The following is a 21,134-nucleotide window of genomic DNA, read 5'->3' on the forward strand; positions in this document are numbered from 1 at the left end:
TTAGATCTGCCTGGAAACACAGAAAGACATTAGTCTGGTAGCCGGCAGCTACTCTGAGACGCTCTGGTTCAAAAAGATCAGAAAAGGGAAGTCTGTCATTAAAAGGCTCGTCTTTCTGCACTGAGATTTCTCTTTAATCTAAATGAAAATCTCAAAAAGGCAAGAGAAAAACGTCCTAATCCACAGATAACGCTCTCGTGTTGGGCTGAATCGCAGAGCGGTTCATGAGTTAATTGAGTCACAAACATGATCAAAAGTTCAAGATACTTATTAAAGTGAATGAAAGAGAATGTTAAGAATGACGGCAGAGGAAAGGGCGGGAAAAAAAGGATAATAAAGTCAATGACAGTAGTGATTTAGTCATTTCTCCAGTGTAAATCCTGGCATTTACATGTGTTCTCTGTGATCCGGTCAAAAGTGGACAAATTACGAAGTACAGGTGTGAACAGTAGGGGTGTGAAACTCTGTATCATATGCAATATATCGCCAACATTTTTGTAATATCGTGAACAATTAATTTTATACCCTGAAATATGGTGCCATATCACTCACCACTATTATCACCATTATCACATCAGGGTACTACTTTTATTTATTTTTTTGCTGTTTTTAAGCAAAAGAAAAATCCACACTGTTCTCATTTCCCCATTATATATCTACTAGATACTAGAGATTATATCTGTCCAGTATCATTTACTTTACTTTTAAGTGAAACTGTATATATTGAGATATATTGAGTGCATTATTAGTATCGTGCAGTGGTGTATTTTTGCTAATATATATATATATATATATATAAATATATATATATATTATGTATAAAAAATATTACATGTATTATCATCATAGCATCATTATAAAAATGTGAGAAAAAAAAGTAGCAGCTTTTAGCCTGGAAATCACAGTAGCCGTCTCACGCAAACGGTTTTTTAAACAGAAATAAAAATTATATAGCTATTTGTTTAGGCCATAATTCTCAGGTTTTCAGTGTCAGTATGTGACAAAAGAGGAAAAACAATTTCACCTTGTTTATTTGTAGACAGTGAATTTTTAAAAGGTTGAAAAGTTTTGACGGGTAGTGTATAAATCATACCTTTTTGGCTTCCTCTAGGTCCTGCTGTAACTTGTCCTTTTCCAAACCCAGTTCAGAAATTTGCTCCAACAGTCTGCCGTTGGCTCGATTGGCTTCCTAAAGAAAGAAGAAGAAGAAGAAAAAAAACACACATGTACATGAAAACACACACAGTAAAATAACTGAGCAAATACTTAATCTGCGTGCATACACAACAGTCACATCACAGTGCAATATCATGTAGTATCATCCCTTTTTTTTGCAGCTTAAAACAATTTTCTTATTATATATTTTTACAATCAATAAGATCTATCAGAGACAGATTTTATCATCACTGTCCAATGAAAAACAAGTATCTCCATTTTTGTCGATTTTTAGTTTTACATAATTGAAACACACAAAATATATCTCTGTAAAACAAATTTAATTAAATGAACCAATACAAGTTATCTAAAATGAGCTGAAACTCTAGTTTTGCATTGACATCCACTGAAAGTTTAGAAGGTTTTTTCTCTCCTGTTAAGTTGCAGTTTTGGAGATACTTGTTTTTCATCAGACAGTGACGATACTTTTCAAATATTAGGGATTCACCAAATATTCTTAAACCTAAATTAGGTGTAAAATCAATTAATTCCAACCAAAAAATATTTTACATTTTCTATGAAAAGTAAGATAAATATACATTTAGGTTATTTAATTTATGCATCATTGAAAATAGTGGCAAAATGAATAAAAAAAGAATTTCTACCAATTTGTTTTAGAGCCGTACGAGCTCTTTGATTTGGTATGTTCATTTGCGTTTTATGCAAAATAAAATTTTTGGTATCAAATTTTAATACCCAATCCTAAATCACAAACATATATAAAAGCCCAATCATGCAAAATAAAATAAATAAATAAATTAATTAATGTGATATACCGTTAAACTCTCAGAATCTTGGGAAAAAAAGGTATATACATTTTTGCTCATGCCGCCCAGAACACTCTCTCTTAATTTCTCTTTATCCCCATTTCTGTCTTGATGTCACAAAGGAAATAAGGCACTTAGGAACAAATTTGTTCCAGCTGTAGCCGGAGGCCAATTCCATTTCAATTCAATATTCAGGAAATGAAGAAAAAAAAATCAATTCACCAGTTAAAATTCATTCAGCCATAACTTTCAGTGCCTATTAGTCTAATTTGTCTGAGCTGAAACACAGAAGCAGAAAGCAGATCGAGAGCCAGGAGCTTCTTTTTAAAGCAGAAGAGTAGGACTGTTAAGCCCTTAGTACTGCCTGTGTCTGGTGTGGTGCAGTGGATAACACCACCCCCTGCCAGTGAGCTACAATGTGAGAGGCTGGGGTTCAATTCCCGGTCTGAGCGACTATGCTGTACTACACCAATACGAATGAATCCTTGGGCAAGACTCCTAACACTACATTGGCCCAACTCTGTAATAGGAAGTCACAGTGCACAGTGATTTTTATTTAGTTTTTGCTGAACATCATCCAATTAACCAGGACTAATTTAACTTATATTAATTAAATGTACAGTTAGGTCAGTGCACACTGTTGTTATGATAATGGAATTTATCATAATATGCTAAAATATCGTCATATTTCCCAGCTGTAGAGGCAATGCTTTAGATTTAAGAGAACTGATGAACGACAGGACTGCTAATGACTGTTCTGTGAACTGATTGGTGTATAACGGACCTGTAGTTGAGAGCAGAGGTCGTCCTTCTGGGCCAGTAAACTCTCCTGCTCGCTGCGTCTCTGCTGAAGGTCCACGTTCAGAGCCATGTTCTGATCCCTCAGCAGATTCATCTCCTGAGTCTTCACTGTCTGGATCTGTGATACACAGACAAAGATAGACACATATATACACACACAGTTTGTTCCAGGTTAATATATTTTCAGAACCGTTGATTTTCACAATGTAATGAAGGAGTGATCTCGGGAACAGAAGGAGGATTATGATAATGAATTTAATGAGAATGCTGATGATTGTCCTGAAGTGTCCTGTTATAACTTTATACGCAGGATGTTTTACTGTAATTGTTTTTTTTTGTACTACAGTACCAGTCAAAAGTTTGGAACTATGAAGGAACACATAAGGAATTATGTAGTAACTGAAAAATGTTAACTGAAAAGCCATTCTAAGTGACTAAATTCCAAAATGTGAAAAACTGTCATATAAGCAATTTGTAAAGCTATTGTGCAGCACCTCCAGGAACTTCTACAAGACTACTCCAGGTGATGCAAGAGTGTGCAGATCTGTCCTCGAAGTTAAATTTGGCTACTTAGAAATATCTATATATTCTGGTACATAATTAATCATGTGGACAGTAAAAATATTGATAGATAACAGGTGTGTGCAAATCTTTGACAGGTACTGTATATCATTTTCATTTAATATTCAAGATATGACCAGGAAATGACCAGGTGCAAATATAGTCTCTAACTACACTACTGACAAAATAACCCAATAATGGACAAATTGATTACTATCAATTACTAATACCAATAGTGACAGCACTAAATGATCCCATGCTGGTGGTTTGGATGGTGATGGACGCTGGGTGGAACATGTAGAGGAGTCTGAGGGCTGAGTTGTACCTGTTCTAGGGCAGCTAGGTTAGTCCTGAGTGCATCGTTCTCACTCAGCATGCCCTCCACCTGCTCCTGACTGACCGCACTCTGACACGCTACCTGCAGCTCAGCCAAACGCCAAACACACACACAGCAAACGAGAGAGAGAGAGAGAGAGAGAGAGAGAGAGAAAGAAAAGGAGAGTCAGAGGAAACTACACACAGGTGTCACATCACACAGAACTGAGGAAACAGGAAACAGAAGGGCGAAACCTGAGCGAGGGAGGACAAGCAGCGGGGAAGGAGAGAATATCAGAATATCAGCGGAGAGATGAGAAGAAAAAGACAGGAGACGAGAGGCAGAAAATGGAATATGCAAAAAAAAAGAAAAATAGAATGACACCAGTTCGAGGCACAGTAAAGGAAGAGATAAATAAAGAAAGCTGACAAAACCCCAGAAAATATGGGTAAAAATAGAATCCTACATCAGGGGTCGGCAATTAACTCAAAAATTTTATTTTAGAAAATGTATTCTAATAGGAATGGAGTGCTACAGACTAGTAACTAGTAGCTCTCCAGCCCAGAGGGTTGTTGAACCCAACTGCAGAACAGCTGATCTCAAAGCAGGTAAGCTCAAGAAGAAAGAAAAAAGAATAAGAGTGTCGTCAGGGTCACGGCCCAATACACTACTGCTGCCCCGGCCACTGAATTGGGACACAGCCGGAGAAAAAAACGCCCTTATAAGGAGATAGGGAGCACAAGAACGGGCGGAAAAATAAGAACGGGCAAAAACTAAAGTCACGCCGAGCACAACAGAGAGAGAGACAGGGGAGGGATGTAAACAAAAGCTCACCAGAGAAGCATTTTATTTTATTTTGTTTCTTTATCGTTCATTATAGTTCAAAAAAACTCGCAGGCCAGGTGTTTCATGCCGATTGCCAACCCCTGTCCTACAGACTAAGAATTAGAAAGTGCAAGTCCACCCAAGCTTTCCACCATAAGACCAGAAGACAGCTTCTTACAGACAAAATCAAGCAGGAAGGAAGGAAAAACGTAGGAAAAGCTGGGCAGCACACTCTCCTGGCTAATCTCTCCGAGCTGCCCATCACAGACAGGCCCTTAATTAAGACTTGTGCCCTCACTGAGGAAGACAGTGACACCGCCGATGCCCAGACCCAGCACTGCAGGCAGAAAGAGACACGAGGACCCTCCCACAGGGCTGCAGCCAATGCCAATAAGCCCTGCGGCCGTACTAATCCTTAATTATTCAGGTGATCTTTAGCACGCTCCTCTATTAAAGCCCAATTAAACATGCTGCTCTCCTGATAATTCTAAAACTTCTCTTTAAAAGTTTTTCTTAACAGGGCTTAAACTAAGAATACGACAGTGCAAAGAAGCAATGGTAAAAAAAAAAAAAAAAAAAGGCAAGCTAACAACTGTAGGTAAATGTGGTCTCATTTGTGACTTTTTCTATTATTATTTAAAGATTCACTAAACCCTAAAGTATATTTATTTTCATCTGAATTAATGAGACATACCAGTCCTGTTTAAAAAAAATGTATAAACCTTTCCTTTAAACCTTAAAACCTTGCTGCAGCTGAGCCAATCAGCTCTCCCTCCTGCCCTGCCTCTAAACCCATACATCACCCAGTGCCCCGCCCAAACTTCCCCTCCCATTTTTTAGCCTTTTTCAAATTTGAGTTATATTTACTATATATTATATTTATCAAATATAATAATTTTATATAATAAAGTGCTGTGTAAAAATGTAATATAATAAATATTATTAATATTATAAATAGCAATGATAATAAATTAATGAATAAATAAAAATTTTAATCTTTCATTTGAACAAAAATCAGAAAGCAAAAGGAAGTGGGATATTTTAAAAACAATAATTCCTCTCGTTAGAAATAAATAAATACTGTATTGTCCAAAAAGTGGGACAGAAAAAAGTGCAGGATCACTGCAATATTACTATCCAGAAATTATTATATTGTTATTATTATTATTCAAGGACTAATATTATGGTAGAAATTTAGTGATATGATTATTTCTGTACATTAACAGCCAACACAACACATTCTTGCAGAGGAGGTTAAAAGTAAAGGTGATGGACTTGGCAAGTATCTCTCCAGACCTAACCCTTAAGTGAGCACCTGTGGGGCATCCTCAAGCATACCCAAAGGCTACATAACAATAGTGGTCATACAAATATTGACACTTTGGGCACAATTTGGCCATTTTCACTTATGGATGTACTCGATTTTGTTGCCGGAGGTTTAGATATTATTTGGTGTGTGTTGCTTTATTTTGAGGGCACAGCAAAATTACACTGTTATACTGTAGCTGTCCACTGACTATTTTACATTGCATCAAAGTGTCATACAATTACCGTTGTCCCATGAAAACATAAAATAAAATATTATTTTAAAATGTAAGGAGTATATCGTACTTACTTTTGTGAGATACTTGCAGATATTTGCAATATCTAAAAATCTAGGAATTTTTACCAGTCAAAAGTCCAACATCTCTTGATACTGGTAGATCAAGATACTGTATATCTGTATATCTATAAGATTGGAGTAAAATACTGTATATGTTATTGTACAGACACAGTTTAATATGCCTCTGGTTGTTATGGCATGTAAAACAATTAAAATTGCATCCTTATTTGAAAAGATTCCATACTTATATATCTCACTTATTTTCATATCTCGCACTAAGAAGCTGAATTGAACTGGATTTAATCTCAGATTTTATTCCAGACTATCCTCAACACCCTAACAAGCCTCTGAAATCTGATCCACATTACAGGCAACAGGATTTAATCAAGCATGCATATTAAGTCTGGAATCATAGAGCACATTAGCATTTACACAGACCTCCTGCCCCACACCACAGGTCTGCTCATTTGTAAACAGCGAGCTGACAGGTATGGAGAGATAATCACTTGAATCTCAGGGGCTATGATAATCAACATCCGCTTCTGAGCTGAGTTTACAAAGCCCCTCCATTAGGCTTTCCCTGCACTGAATTTATAATTACATTAAATTGTTAATTCTTTTTCTTTTTTAAAAGAAATATTTAGAAAAATAAACTTGGATACGTTTGATTAATGGTAAATTGACAATATAACAAGGAAAAAGTCTCAAAAAAAATTTTTTTTTACTTTTTTATTTCAGTATTTATTTCTTTAATTGTTAACCCAAAAAATTTTAATTCTCAGAAAAGTTTAATATTTTGAATATAAAACAAAATTGGTACTTTTGGATGTGTGGGCAGTGTGCCAATTCCTTCTGAAAAAGGAAATGATGCCTTCCTCTGCTGACAACTTTTATGGAGATGCGGATTTCATTCTCCAGCAGGACTTGGCAAACTGCCCACACTGCCAAAAGTAACAATTGGTCTTATATATTATATTATATTATTTTTGAGACACTGATAAAAGAAATATACACAATATACACAAAATAGATCATTCTGTGTGTGATACATCTATATAATATATGAGTATGTGATTAATATCAATGTAATGATTTTCTATTTTTTGAGATGCAACTGTATCTCTTAATTTTGGTCAATTTGATAAATTTCAATATTGAAATAAATTATATAAATTCTACTAAAATATTTGCAATTTAATGCAGCCTGTAAAGAATGTCAATCAGTAAGAGACCCTGTAAAATAGTAAAATAGGTATACTGAAATATCAGGCATGTTTAATTGAAACATTTTATATTGTAATTTTTAGCAATATTGAAATACTGTCCATTCCTTCTATTAGGATACTGAGCAAAGGTAAATGCTGCTTTTTATTGTGGCCAAAAAGACACTTTTTCCAGGTGAAAAGAGAAGAAGGTGAACAGAGGGGTCATTTTTACCTGGTCTTTGAGCGCATGGAGGGCCATCTCATGCTCTTTCTGCTTACTCTGCAACTGCTCCCTCATCTCAGCAACATTCTGCGGCCACACACACACACACACACACACACACACATACACACACACAGTCATTGAGATTCAGCAAGCATTGGTTATGACAGTGATTCAGTAGTAGGTGAAGGTCCATTAATCTATAGAGGGTGCTCCATAGAGTAGAGTCTGGTCCTCAATCTGGAACCCTCAGTACAGTGTCCAGTTTATTATCATTTTGGCTACGTTCACATTACCAGGCTGAAGTGACTCAAATCTGATCTGATTTTTTCATGGCTGTGTAAACATGCCAAGTCTGATTTTTTTAAACCAGATTTGAGTTGCTTTTATATGTGGTCCTAAATCAGATACGTATCTGATCCATGGACATGTGGCATGAATGTGAACAGTCAAATCTAAATTCATGCGTCTTTTTTTTTTTTTTTTTTTGCTTTTACGCATTAGCATTAGCCCTATGTGCTTCTCACTTGTACCCACACATATCTTGCTGCAGCTGTGGAGCTATAGCTGCGGGAAAAAAAACAGCAAAAGCAAACCGCCTGGCCTTTTTTCACCTCCTGGACCTGAGCATAAACTTCAGAGCAGCTGTTTACTGTTTCTCCACTCCAGCAAAAGATGCTCCACATATGAGCTGCTAACTCATCCATTTCCCTTTATAAAGCTACGAGTCTCTCGGCTCTCTAATATGAGCTTTTTTTTTTGTTGTTGTTGTTGATAAAGAAGAAGGTGACGTTTATACAGGTATCAATGTGCAGCATGTGAAGTGTTTTTTTTTAGGAACAGATTCGTTCACATTACACACAGATACAGATCACTTACATTTGTTAATGTGAACGGTCAAGATCCAAGCAAAAAAACTGATTTTAGCAATGTGGCTTGTAATGTGAATGTAGCTTTTGCTTTATTATATTTGAATGTTTTGCACAGGTCTGATCTAGTATGAAACAGCACATGCTCAGACTGTATGACATCAAAATTTAAGCTGTGTCTTTCCTCTAGTATTAGTACAATAGATAGGCAATAACTGACCAATATCGCACACTGTGTATCCCTGTAGAGAATGTAACAGCTCCTTACAGACTAATAAACACACAAAGCAAGGTTAAGCCGTGTTTTTACCTGGTTTGCAGTCATTAAATCATTCTGCAGTTTCTGCACACGCAGGTTTATGGATTTCAGCTCCTCCTCTTTGCGCTGCTGAATCTCCTCTATTTTAGTCCTGAAGCAAACACACACACACACACACAAACACAAATTATTTATCATGCACGTAATCTAACAAAGGCACTAGTCTTTCCTCCGACAGCATATTCATAATATTCATCTTATTCACCTGCACATCTCAATAAAATGACTGTGCAATATGTTGTTTATTATATTACATAATTGCATAAAACAAACAAAGTCAACTGTAAATGTATTTTTCTCACCTGCTGTCATTGTAGAGAGCCTCCTTCTCGCCCTGGAGCCGCATAAAACTGAAAAAAGGAGCATAAAGGATGCATTTAAAAGCCTGGTCTCAGAATGAGATATTTGTTTCTAGGCTTCATTTTTATAAAAAATAAAATAATAGCTAATAAGTTAATCAAATCCCCTAGTCCCATTTCCACATCCTGGGTTGCCAGTTATGCAATACAACGCATCCAAACACAGCGTGCTTCAGCCTCGTAAAGTAAAGAGAGGTAAAACGCCTGTAAATATTGGTAACTTAATAAAACACAGTGGATCAACACCAGCAGATTACATGCCTCCTCAAACCATCACTGATTGGTGGAAACTTCACACTAGACCTCAAGCAGTTTGGACTGTGTGTCTCTCCACTCTTCCTCCAGACTCTGGTCTCTTGATTTACAAATAAAATGTAAAATTTACTGATGATCAGTGATGGTTTGGACATGGTTTGACATGTCGGTCATCTGCTGCTGTTGATCCACTATGTTTTATTATCAAGTCCAAAGTCAGTCCAGTGTTTTAGTGTTTTCCCGCAAAATCTTACAGCACTTGATGCTTCCCTCTGCTGACTGCAACTTTTATTATGGAGATGTGGATTTCATTTTCCAGCAGGACTTGGCACACTGCCCACACTGCCAAAAGTACCAATTGGTCTTATAAACGCTTAAAATAGATCACTGTGTGTGTGATACGTCTATATAATGTAGAAGTTATGCATTTATTGAACTGAATTACTGAAATAAAGTAACTTTTCAATGATAATCTTATTTTTTTTAGATGCACTACTTTATATACCAGTTGGTTAGAACTATATTTCACAAAGAATGCTGCCAATAAAGACACTGCTGAAATACAAAACAGCCATTGAAATGCCCTGGCAAGTACGACATTGAGCTTGTGTCCATCACAAAAAGATCACTTCGCACTTTTCTTCCCACTGGAATAAAAACCTCTGCCAACCACGAGAGCCTGAGGGTGATGATGTAGGCGTGTGGTGCTGGACAGAGGGTGGCACAGCAGCAGCGGAGGCAGCAGCAGCAGCAAGAGCCATCTGCTGACTGAGCAAGTGACAGTAAGGGCAAGACCAACAAGCTCTCTCTCGTTCAGAATCATTACACCTGCTCGCCGAGCGTCCGCTGGACTGGCGTCCGGGAGCATCGCTGCGGGGCTCTGAGTGCATGCAGAGCACGCCGGACACCGGCTGTGAGGCCACACCACATTACAGAGGCTCGATGCCTCGTCATGGCACAGCGGGTACAGGTCAAAGGGGCGAGGGGAAAAACGACAGTCATTTATCTTCTGCGAGAAGAGCCTGGAGTTTAAAATAGAACAGCGCACTGGAGGTGCGGATGGAACAGAGGACAGACCGGGCTATCTGCTGCCACGTTCTATAATATAAGTATGTATATGGTCATTACTAGAGATTTATAATAATTTATTTTTTCCTTTACTACATATTTTTAGCTACCAACACCAGCAGATGACATGTCTCACCAAACCACCACTGATCATCAGTAAATTTTACATTTTATTTGGAAATCAAGAGACCAAGAACCAATTCAAAAACTTCCCTCTGCTGACAACTTTTACGGAGGTGTGGATTTCATTTTCCAGCAGGACTTGGCACACTGCCCACACCGCCAAAAGTACTAAAAAGAGGTCTTATAATATAATATTATAATTTTCTGAGGTACTGATTTTTTGGGTTTTCATTGGCTGTAAGCCATAAACTCATCAACAATAAAAGAAATAAACACTAAAAATAGATCACTCTGTGTGTAATACATCTATATAATATATATGTTTAATTTTGAACTGAATTACTGAAATAAAATAGAAACTTTTCAATGATATTCAATTTTTTTGAGACGTACTAGTAGACGCACAAGGCAGTTTTTGCAAGAGTTTTTTCCTGTGTTCCGAACACAGAGTAGCAATAGCAGAGATGCTATTCTCTGTATTATGGTAAGTGCAGTATTATAAAGATTTAGAAGCTGTTATTCTAAAGGCAAATATGCTAAACAATGCTGCTTTAAAAGCCCTTAAACCCTTTAAAACTCTGTACGCAAGTTTCATAGAACCTAAGATAGAACCATGTGGGACTTCAGGATATCTAACTAAATTTCACTATAGGATTAACTGGTTTAAGACATTAATTAAGATTGAAAAATGTAGAACTGCATGTTGCTCTTACCTTTCCTGCTTTTTCTTCAATTTGTCAGAGAGCTAAAAACACAAAATCACAAACTTTGTCATAAGAGAATGGAAAAATAACAGAAATAGTTTTAAATAGTTTCTTTAAAAAGAAAATCTCATTTACCTTAGCAATCTCCTCTTGGAGTTTGCCTATTTCAGTCTGCTTGGCTGTCTGAAATTTAACATTTTAACAAACAACACAGAAGCCAACAAAACAATTACCAAGAAAGAACAAGAATATATGAAAAGCACAAGCAAGCAGACAGGCCTGCCCTGCTCTGAAGCATCCAGACTTCAGTAAGTGCTGTGCTGCTGAAACAGACAGCTAAAGTGAGACAGTTAGAGCGAGACAGTGTTTACCTCGAATGCCTGAAGCTGCTCCTTCAGAAGGCGCTTCTCTTCCATCTCTGTCTGAAGCTTCAGCTCCACTTCTGAAACAGATCGGTGAGTGAGAGGATGTGAATATGAGGATAGAGACACAGGAGATATTATGATACAGGAACTCAATACAGTTCATTCAGCTAAAACTAAAACTGTCCCCAAGCTAGGCGTTGTAATAAGAAATTAGCATTAAGGCTAGGTATCCAAATTTGATATCAAAAAGGTACTGACTGATATGTCTCAGTATTACAGAGTACCGAAAGGTTAAAAAAAAAAAGATGGAAGACAAAAAGAATTGGGTTTGACAACAGAACTCAGGCTAACAGTTCAAATAGCTCACAGTGAGGGAGGCTTATCTTACCACTTAGGTCATAAGCTCTCTGCTCCAGAGTGTCATTCCTTCCCTCAGCCTGCAAATAAAGTGAGATTTAAGGTTTGAGACAAAGGAAACTGCAGTAAAGGCAGACCTTCAAAAGAAAATGCAGGGATGCTATCAAAATGACAGTTCATTTTGTTCTACTGAACATGGAAAATAAGCAATATACATGATTATAGTACATTATGGGTGTAACGGTACAGAAAAGGGTCAGAAAAGACTTTTAAAAAAGGCTTTAAATGTTTTAATAAAAATATTGAATAGATTTTATTTTACTCTGAATGTAGCAAGCTCTCGCCACAATTTAAGGTGGAACGGAAAACTTGCTAAATTGTTTTAACTTGCTAGATTGTTTAAACGGCGTGTTTGTGACTCATTGTTGACCCAGATAATTGATTTATACATAAATATTAATAGTTGATAGTTAATACAACTATTTTGACAATCAATTTTACTCAATTTAATCGATTTAGTTGTAGGTGATCAGTAGTTGGTTTGCAAGTTTTTCGGATTAGCTCTTGTTTCGGCATGTTTGGAGGGTGGCGATTAATTTACAATAATAGCTACACTTAGCATGGCCGGCTAAGTGAGCTGCTGCAAGCTGCTAATAGCAACAGTGTACAGTGTTTTTGGGTGAAACCTGCCTGTGAACTTGGTGGTTCCGTGTTACGGTTATTGGTTTTCACACGTTCTTGTAAACTGTGTGTACCGTTTACACCGTCAATGCAATTGTGCAAACCAAACCACAACCTCTGTACCACTGCTGTTCTTAGGGAATACATATACAGTTACATCCTTACAGCACATCACATACATCCCATAATAAACATGGCCTGTCAGAAGCATTGACATTTCACCTGCTCCAGTCTGTCATTGGCTGGCGCAGCTGCCGTTGCATCACCAGAGCCGGCAGTGTCACTGCTGGACTGGTGGATGCCGTTGGAGTCAGTCTGACCATCGATCACTGCCTCTTTCCCATCATTAACGTCCGCTCCCCGAGAACGATTCAGCTCGTTGTCATACCGCTCTTGAAATGCTTAAGAGAGAGAGACACAGAGACACACACACACACACACACACAGACACACACACACACGAGTATAACCATCCCTGCAATGACAGCTCACATCCATCACAGCTCGTGGGCAAATAACCTGGGAAAGATTGCTGACATTAATACTGCCAATCTGCACTTTTCTGCCTTACAGGGTAAATCCTTATAAAGGTGATAATCTGCGTTTTAGCCTCGGCTTAGCTGGCATTTGCTCTACTAAAATAATAAAAGGAGTTATGTAGGGAAATCGGTTTATGCTGGCACTGCAGGAAAAAAGAGCAGGATAAAAAAAAAATAGATATATGCAGACTTTGGAAGTTAACATGATCGTTCAAGGATAACAGTGTCATATCTGATATTTATTTTACAGCTCTGTTTGCTTTTTACAGTTATATGTTTGAGTAAAATGAACATTTAGTTCATTTATTCTATAAACTAGGGACAAGATTTCTCCCAAATTCCAATTAAAAATATTCTCATTTACTGCATTTATTTGCAGAAAAACGAGAAATGGCTGAAATAACAAAACAAAGATGCAGAGCTTTCAGACCTCAATGCAAAGAAAAATAAAAGCTCATATTCATAAAGTTTTAAGAGTTCAGAAATCTATATTTGTTGGAATAACCCTGGTTTTTAATCACAGTTTTCTTCATGCATCTTGGCATCATGTTCTCCTCCACCAGTCTTACACACTGCTTTTGGATAACTTTATGCTGCTTTACTCCTGGTGCAAAAATTCAAGCAGTTCAGTTTGGTGGTTTGATGGCTTGTGATCATCCATCTTCCTCTTGATTATATTCCAGAGGTTTTCAATTTGGTAAAATCAAACAAACTCATCAATTTTAAGTGGTCTCTTATTTATGTGTGTGTGTGTTTTGCCTCTCTTACCTGCCAGTTTCTTCTGCAGGGCGGAGTTTTCAGCCTGAAGCCGCAGTAGCTCTCCATCTGTTGGTCCTGAAACAGGGCTGCGGGCGGGAGCTACAAGGCCCTTTACATCCTTCAGTCCCCGATTCTCCCCTTCCAACTGCTCAATCTGTGAACATAACTACAAACACACACACAGACCACCAACCAATCAGGGAGCTGAATATATGTGTATATATAAATGTGTGTGTGTGTGTGTACAAATATCACATTTCTGTATATTCTGCAGTTCAGATCCTCACATCTCTGCCTTTTATTAGTCTAAATGAAGCCATTACATCAGTTCTAAATCATGTTTCTCTCACTGAGTGAATTAAAAGTTACAGTAGAGCTGTTTTACCCAAACATTAAATTATTTTTAAAACCAAAATAGCTTTTCAGTCGATAAACGGAAACACTAAGATTTGTAGATCAGATTTCAAAGACTTTTCTAAAACTTCCTTTTTTTTATTTTTTATTTTTGTAAAACTTATCCAGGTCTGAAATTTGCTATTTTCAAATTCCATAACTTTTCCAGGTTTTCCATGCACGTACAATCCCTTAATTATTACAGCTAATTATTGGATAAAACATACATATGCTTGGTTAAAGAGCATTCCTAAACACACAGGAGAAAATATGATATTTTGCTTAATAAACAACCTTTTTTTTTTTTTATTAAAGTTTTATGTCTCATATTCAACGCTAGCAGTTAGTAAATGCCACCTGATGCTGATGCTGAGTGCTATACTGGGGAACCCTCAGTGTTCGGGTAAGCCAGGGCACTATCAGCTAGCGGTTCATCCCATGTAGCTTGTTTTACTACAGTCTAATATACTCTTTTCACCTCTGAATGGTGAAAGTGCTAGCGCTCCTCTTAGCAGCTAATGCTAATACTGCTCCGGCCTTGGTGCTGGAGAAACTTTACTGAAACTCCTGTATAACTCTGTACTTCAGTGGAGTGGCTTTACTGCTCCTTAATACCTGACTGGTACTGTCAATTTTGTGGGAAATTTAAGTATTTTAAGTGCACCTTATAGTCCAAAAAATACAGTAGTTGATATAGTAAACAGGCCCCCAGCTCTTTTTGTGCGTGTGTGTGTGTGTGTGTGTGTGTGTGTGTGTGTGTGTGTGTGTGTGTGTATATACGCTCAGCACCTTGGACAGCTCTTGCATGAGGGTGCTGTTCTGTAGTCTGAAGTCATCCTCCTGGCTGTGCAGTTTACCCTGGAGCATCTCATTTTCACTCAGTAATGCATCAACTTCCTGCAGGAATAAACAACCACCATCAACACATGATTAATAAAAATAATAACAACATAAAACCCTGTACGGCACCATTCCTCTTAAAAAGGTCAAACTTCTCAAAGAAAAAATAGAGAAATAAATGAGTTAAACCAAGTATGGGGACCCCTTCTTGGTCATACAAGAAAAGCTCTATCCATTATGTTGTGCAGCCTTTGTAAAAAGAACATATTTGTTAAAGCAGCTCTAAGCTATAATTACAATAATTCATATATAGCTACTCTTAATGCACTTTGTTTGGTGATGTAAAGGTCAAACTTCCTCCACATTAGAACTGATGCAGTTCAACATAAACACCATAAATACAGTAACTGCAATAGCAATACAATGACCAGAGTACAGAAATTATTATTAGTAATCTCAATCTCAAATCTTAAACATTATTTAAGTATTAAAATTAGTTTTTAATACTCCCAGATAGATGTCTTAGTACAGCTTACACTGTATTTATTATTATAACGCCTTGGAAAATGATCAGAGAACCATTTTCAGTGCTATTTTTGCTTAGATTGTGTTCACTTCATTATAAATGTAATTCATTTAAATAACACATATCCTCCACACACAATGAGACACAAGGAACCATCACCTGCCTGATCAAAACAGCAGAGGGTGCTGTTCACAACATAAAAAGAAGGGAAAGAAATTTAAATAAACATATCAGCTCATCTGTTCTCTGCTATTACCTCTGATGCACGACCCTGTTCTGATGTCCCACACCCTGCATATTACAGTATTGCACAGTATTAACCATTAGAATGAATACTGTCTGAAAAAAGCATAAAGACTAACTTACCTGAGCTTTCTTGCTCTTATTAAGGGCCTGAGGGAGAGGAAAAGAAAACACATGATAGTGTAAATTAGATCAATCTTGGCTGTGATGGAAAAAGGCCAGGGTCAGTTCTGGGAAAGGGAGATTGCATTAACACGAGATGATTTCATCAGCAAATGGCCTTAATCCAGACACTGGGAGCAGCAGATACTCGCTCTGGAAAAGAAGCTTCTACAGACTTCTTCAGTAAAGCTCATTTTTAACAAACTAGTTCATGCTCAACTGCGTACGAAGCTCTAAACCCATTATCTGAACGAATGTACCTCTCCCTCACCTGCTGACTAAGCCATACCTGTCAAGTCTCCCGTTTTGGCCGGGAAACTACCGTATTTTACTGCTCATTCCCGCCGCCCTCACGTATTAGTATTTTCCCGTAAATTTCCCGTTTTCTATTTAAAAAACATTATTATTAGGAGACAGACGCAGTGCGAATGGGAAATCTCTTAACCAATCATGGAACCGGATCAAGAAGAAAGTCCCGCCTTTCAGAAAAACAGCCAATCAGCTTGCTGGTTTTGCGGCAGGAGCAGGAGGGTCAGTTGTTAGAATTTGTTCAAATCTCAAATATTGTTGTGTAATTTATTGTTTTGAAAGGTTTGAAAAGATGGTTGAGCTGGAGAGAGAGGAAATATATATATCTGGTCCATGTCTTTATCTCTATTTGTAAAAGCTCATGATACTATTTTTAGGTCACCAACAGTCATTTTGCAGAAATTGTGCACCCTTTGTTCAATTTTAAATCCATTAAATAAAACAATATGAAGTAAATAAAAAAGTTATATATATTTTACTTTTATGTAAATATATATAAAAGGGTTTTATTTAGGCTGTAGTAAAGGAATTACATATGTATGAATGTCCATAACATTTCAGTGTCAACAAAGGTAGACCTATCAGATTCTGATCATCTAATTGTACTTTGTAAGTGTTTCACATGTGGATATTTTAGATTTTTTGTAAACCTGTCTTAAAATGTAAGGGATACTGAACCTCAGTTGGGCTGGTGGGACGACTCAAAGCGGGCATCGGAAAATTTCCCTTATTTTTAAATCTAAAACTTGACAGGTATGGACTAAGCATGAACCCACCCTTACTGGTCAATTATAATTGTTCAATACCCACTAATTATTCAGTACATTATAACTATTCAATTACAATTATTCAGTACCCACTAATTATTTAGTGCAATATAACTATTTAAATCACAATTATTCAGAACAGCTATTCAGTACAGCTATAGTATGAATAATACTTATTCATTAGTCAATATGTACTAATAATCTAGTAATTACTATTTTATTATTTAGTACTAATAATTTAGTGACTACTAACAATTCACTAGATACATATTATTTAGTAATTTACTAATTATTTAGTACCTACAAATATTCAGTAAATTCTAACAATTTAAAAACAGTTATTACAGACTAACTTATCATTTAATTTAATATTAGTTATTATTCAGTAAATACTATTTTTTGTTGTAGGAACCAATTTCTTTGCTCACACTTTTCAGTATAATTAAACTGTTAGCTATTAGCCTGATAGCTAACATTTCATTTACCACAGAATATACTCAATCTGTCTGACAACAAAATCTCCACTTATAAAAGGTTTAGACAGTCATTATATCAATAAAAAAATTCTGTTTTATACTAGAACATCTGAGACACATCCTGCAGATTCCTTTGCCTAAATGTACGACTATGGTGGACCTATGTTTTTTTTTTTTTTTCTAAATGAGTTAAACTAAGTAATGAAGTGCAATCTTAACCCTTGTGTGGTGTTCATATTTTTGTTACTCGTTTACTTTGTTACTTGTATTTAATTCAACAAAATTAAGCAATTTTACATTAAAATGCTTTACTCATGCTTGCTTCACCTAAATTGCAAGCAATATAAACAGCTTACATGGTTAATATTTGCCCTTTACCTTTCTTATGTTACATTTCTTTCAAAAACTGCTACTCTTTTTTTAATTAGTTTTTTAATAAAATGTAAAAGAAAATGAATTAAACTCAAGATATGAGTAGAAAATTTGTTTAGTTTCAAATTGACAAATGAAGCAATGTTTATTAGCCCTTGGCCAAACATACTGTATGTAATATAAATGTGTGTGTGGGGGGGGGGGGGGGGGGGTGTACAGTGTGTGTTTATCGAAAATGTGTTTTGATATATGTTTCTCACAAAAAAATGAGCCAATGCCAATGAGTTTGAGTTAGAAAAAATATTTCATTTGATGAAAAATGAAAACGGGTCCCACAGACCCGAACACCACACAAGGGTTAATTTCTAAATCCTCACACTCTTGCACAAAGACATCAAACCACAGCAAAATGTTTCATAACTAAGTGTTTTCGGACACTGTATGAGTGAGACTGCTATCAATAAAAACAGACAACATTATAGACTAAATTCAACAAAACATTAAAAAAGTAGTTTCTTCTGTTTTGAGCTTAATAAAAAACTGTAGAAGAACTTTAGTTTTGTTTTGCTCAGACTGTATCATGCAGCAGTGCATGTCCTAGCACAGATCCTGTTGTACTAAACCACTCTGCTGTAGTGGTTACACAAGCTGAACTATATTAACCCTTTCAGAGCAACAACAAATAAAGGAAGGCCTTTATTTCTTATTCAACTTCCTCTGTAATTTCAGTTCATTACAGACACTGATTTACGCACAAAGATGCTACAGATAAAGAATGAGCACAGTTGAGCCTGCCTACAAAAGACTTTAAATATTATCACAGTTTTTCATGCATTAAATAAAAAAACAAATCAGGTGAGTCTACCTTCTGTGCTTTAACGTAATCTTTCTCCAAGGTCAAGGTCTTCTGACGGACATTGTTGAGTTCTGCGGAACAGAGTGAGAAGTTAGAACAGACCAATCAGCAGAAACACAGGGAGACTCATAAAAAACAAGCCATTTATATGTACAGAGATGAGTATTAGGTTAAAAACTAAAAGTTCTGTAACAGAAGTTCCAAAAACTCAAAAGCCCTGTATGCTGGTTCATGCATAAATTCCTCAGCCTGAAACCACTTTCTACTCCAAGTAAGATATTGAATCATTTAGATCAGTTATTAAATCACTTAGATCAGTGTTAAACCATTAAGAGCAGATACGTAATAATTATAGCAGTTACTGAATCATTTCTAGAAGACAATTAATCATTTAGAGCAGTTCCTGAACCACTCAGAACAGTTACTGAAGCATTTTAGTATATACTGAAATATGTACATCAGCTACTCAATCATTTAGAGCGATACTGAACCATTTAGACCAGTTATTAAAGCATTTTAGTAGACATTGAACCATGTACAGCAGCTACTAAATCATTTAGAGCAGATACTGAACCATTTAGACCAGTTATTAAAGCATTTTAGTAGACATTGAACCATGTACAGCAGCTACTAAATCATTTATAGCAGTTAATGAACCATGTATAGCAGTCATTGAATCATTCTTAGTAGGTACTGAATCAATTGTAGAAGTAACTGATCCATGTAGAGCAGTTACTGAACAATTTATAGCAGTTACTGAAGCATTTTAGTAGATACTGAATTATGTACACCAGCTACTGAATCAATAAGAGCAGTTACAAATCATTTAAACCAGTCCCTGAGTAATTTGTATTGGTATTAAATAATTTAAGTGAATGATGTATATATTAGATTTCAAATGATATATAGTAGATACCGAATTATTGATAGCAGATTAATTTATAGCCACTGAATCATTATCTGTACTAAAACATTTATAGCAGCCGTTGAATCAGTTAAACGTTTAAAGCAGCTACTGATACATTTAAATCATTTATTTACTCATTTTATGTAGATAATAAAACATAGTAGTTAGTGAATCATTTACTGATGTGAGCTTAACCATTTATGACATACTAAATCAATTACAGTTTTTACTGCTTTATAGTTTAAATAAAAAAAATAAAATAAGGGGTTGAATATTTTATTGTTTTCATTGTAATATTTCTACAGAGTAATGTGCAAATATCTTAGTAATCAGAGAATATATAAAATTTATAAACTTCTACCAATTTTTTTTTACTCCTGTCAGAAGCATTAAGACCATATTAATTGATTGAAAAATTGATCATGAATAACTGCTGAACTGTAATTCAGTCCAGAGTTCACATCACTTGACTGCACTCTGGTGCTCGTGAAAAGCAGGTGACCAGGTGAACTGAGTGGTTAAATATAAGGTGATGTGGAGTCATGCGCAGGTTTACTGTTACTGCTACAGTTACTGCTTAGTTAGATATTAGCGAGACGGGTGGAGTTTCGAGCATTGTCTTTAGGCCACTTATTCCATATTTAATATGCCAGGTAGCGGTCAGCTCTATGCTGCTGTTATTAAAGTAAATACGTTGGAACAGTATCACAGGTGCTGTGTGAGAGTAAACACTGTGTGTAGTGTGATTAGGAGATTAATGTATCAGATCAGCCGGCCTTACACAAAGTGTTAAGTTAAGCACAGCAGATCTAATTCCCTCTATATCTGGAAACAACTTGATGTGAACATGTAAACATATTAGTAGACAAAACCCTAGCCATCAACATATCACTGTTATATTTCAGTATAATACAGTGGAGTGACAATCCTCAAAATTGATGATGGATAATGTCCAAAATAGAGTGATAAAAAAAAAAAAATCTAAAATAAACACAGACTAGTTAGGCTTACACAAATAATAAATAATGGGGGTGCGCAGAATAATTTGGCAGCTAATATCTAAAATATCTAAAAAAAAATTAGAAAAAAATTAACCAAAAAAAAAAAAAAAAAAAAAAAAAACATATAACCTATGCCATACATCTAAAAGCTATATTGATATAATTATTTTAAGTTATATCTTCTAGCATTAGGATTGTTTTTAATAATGGACAGCATGGTTAAGCAGGTGAAACAATTTGTCAATGTTGCGATATGTATCCCATCGATTACTCTGCATCATATTGTGGCATCAAATATCCATATTTTTATTGAAACATCAAATCAAATCACCTAATCAAATGAATAGGGTAAACCTGTGGTGAAGTAC

At 36.0% G+C, this 21,134-nt stretch overlaps 2 protein-coding genes and 1 long non-coding RNA gene across 4 annotated transcripts in view; 1 reads left to right on the top strand and 2 right to left on the bottom strand.

Moving 5' to 3' along the window:
- Positions 1-21,134, top strand: part of si:dkey-8e10.3 (serine/threonine-protein kinase SBK1) — a 426,835-nt gene that overhangs the window by 271,799 nt on the left and 133,902 nt on the right. The gene's annotated exons all lie outside the window — the stretch shown is intronic.
- LOC125806217 (uncharacterized) overlaps positions 1-21,134 on the bottom strand; it is a 185,599-nt gene that overhangs the window by 58,581 nt on the left and 105,884 nt on the right. The gene's annotated exons all lie outside the window — the stretch shown is intronic.
- The window catches only part of gripap1 (GRIP1 associated protein 1), a 79,406-nt gene that overhangs the window by 56,126 nt on the left and 2,146 nt on the right, over positions 1-21,134 (bottom strand). The window contains exons 3-17 of one of the 2 annotated variants that reach the window (XM_022670614.2): positions 18,868-18,929; positions 16,040-16,066; positions 15,097-15,204; positions 13,924-14,080; positions 12,839-13,017; positions 11,967-12,015; positions 11,585-11,655; positions 11,349-11,396; positions 11,223-11,254; positions 9,007-9,054; positions 8,696-8,795; positions 7,526-7,603; positions 3,670-3,762; positions 2,767-2,901; positions 1,094-1,189 (exon numbers count right to left, since the gene is read on the bottom strand). In XM_022670614.2, the coding sequence (XP_022526335.1) occupies positions 1,094-1,189; positions 2,767-2,901; positions 3,670-3,762; positions 7,526-7,603; positions 8,696-8,795; positions 9,007-9,054; positions 11,223-11,254; positions 11,349-11,396; positions 11,585-11,655; positions 11,967-12,015; positions 12,839-13,017; positions 13,924-14,080; positions 15,097-15,204; positions 16,040-16,066; positions 18,868-18,929 (1,283 nt within the window). The remainder of the gene's footprint in view (positions 1-1,093; positions 1,190-2,766; positions 2,902-3,669; positions 3,763-7,525; positions 7,604-8,695; positions 8,796-9,006; positions 9,055-11,222; positions 11,255-11,348; positions 11,397-11,584; positions 11,656-11,966; positions 12,016-12,838; positions 13,018-13,923; positions 14,081-15,096; positions 15,205-16,039; positions 16,067-18,867; positions 18,930-21,134) is intronic. The other variant, XM_022670615.2, reaches the window with a different exon arrangement.

This window comes from Astyanax mexicanus, chromosome 12, assembly GCF_023375975.1.
Source record: "Astyanax mexicanus isolate ESR-SI-001 chromosome 12, AstMex3_surface, whole genome shotgun sequence".
Taxonomy (NCBI): Eukaryota; Metazoa; Chordata; class Actinopteri; order Characiformes; family Acestrorhamphidae; genus Astyanax; species Astyanax mexicanus.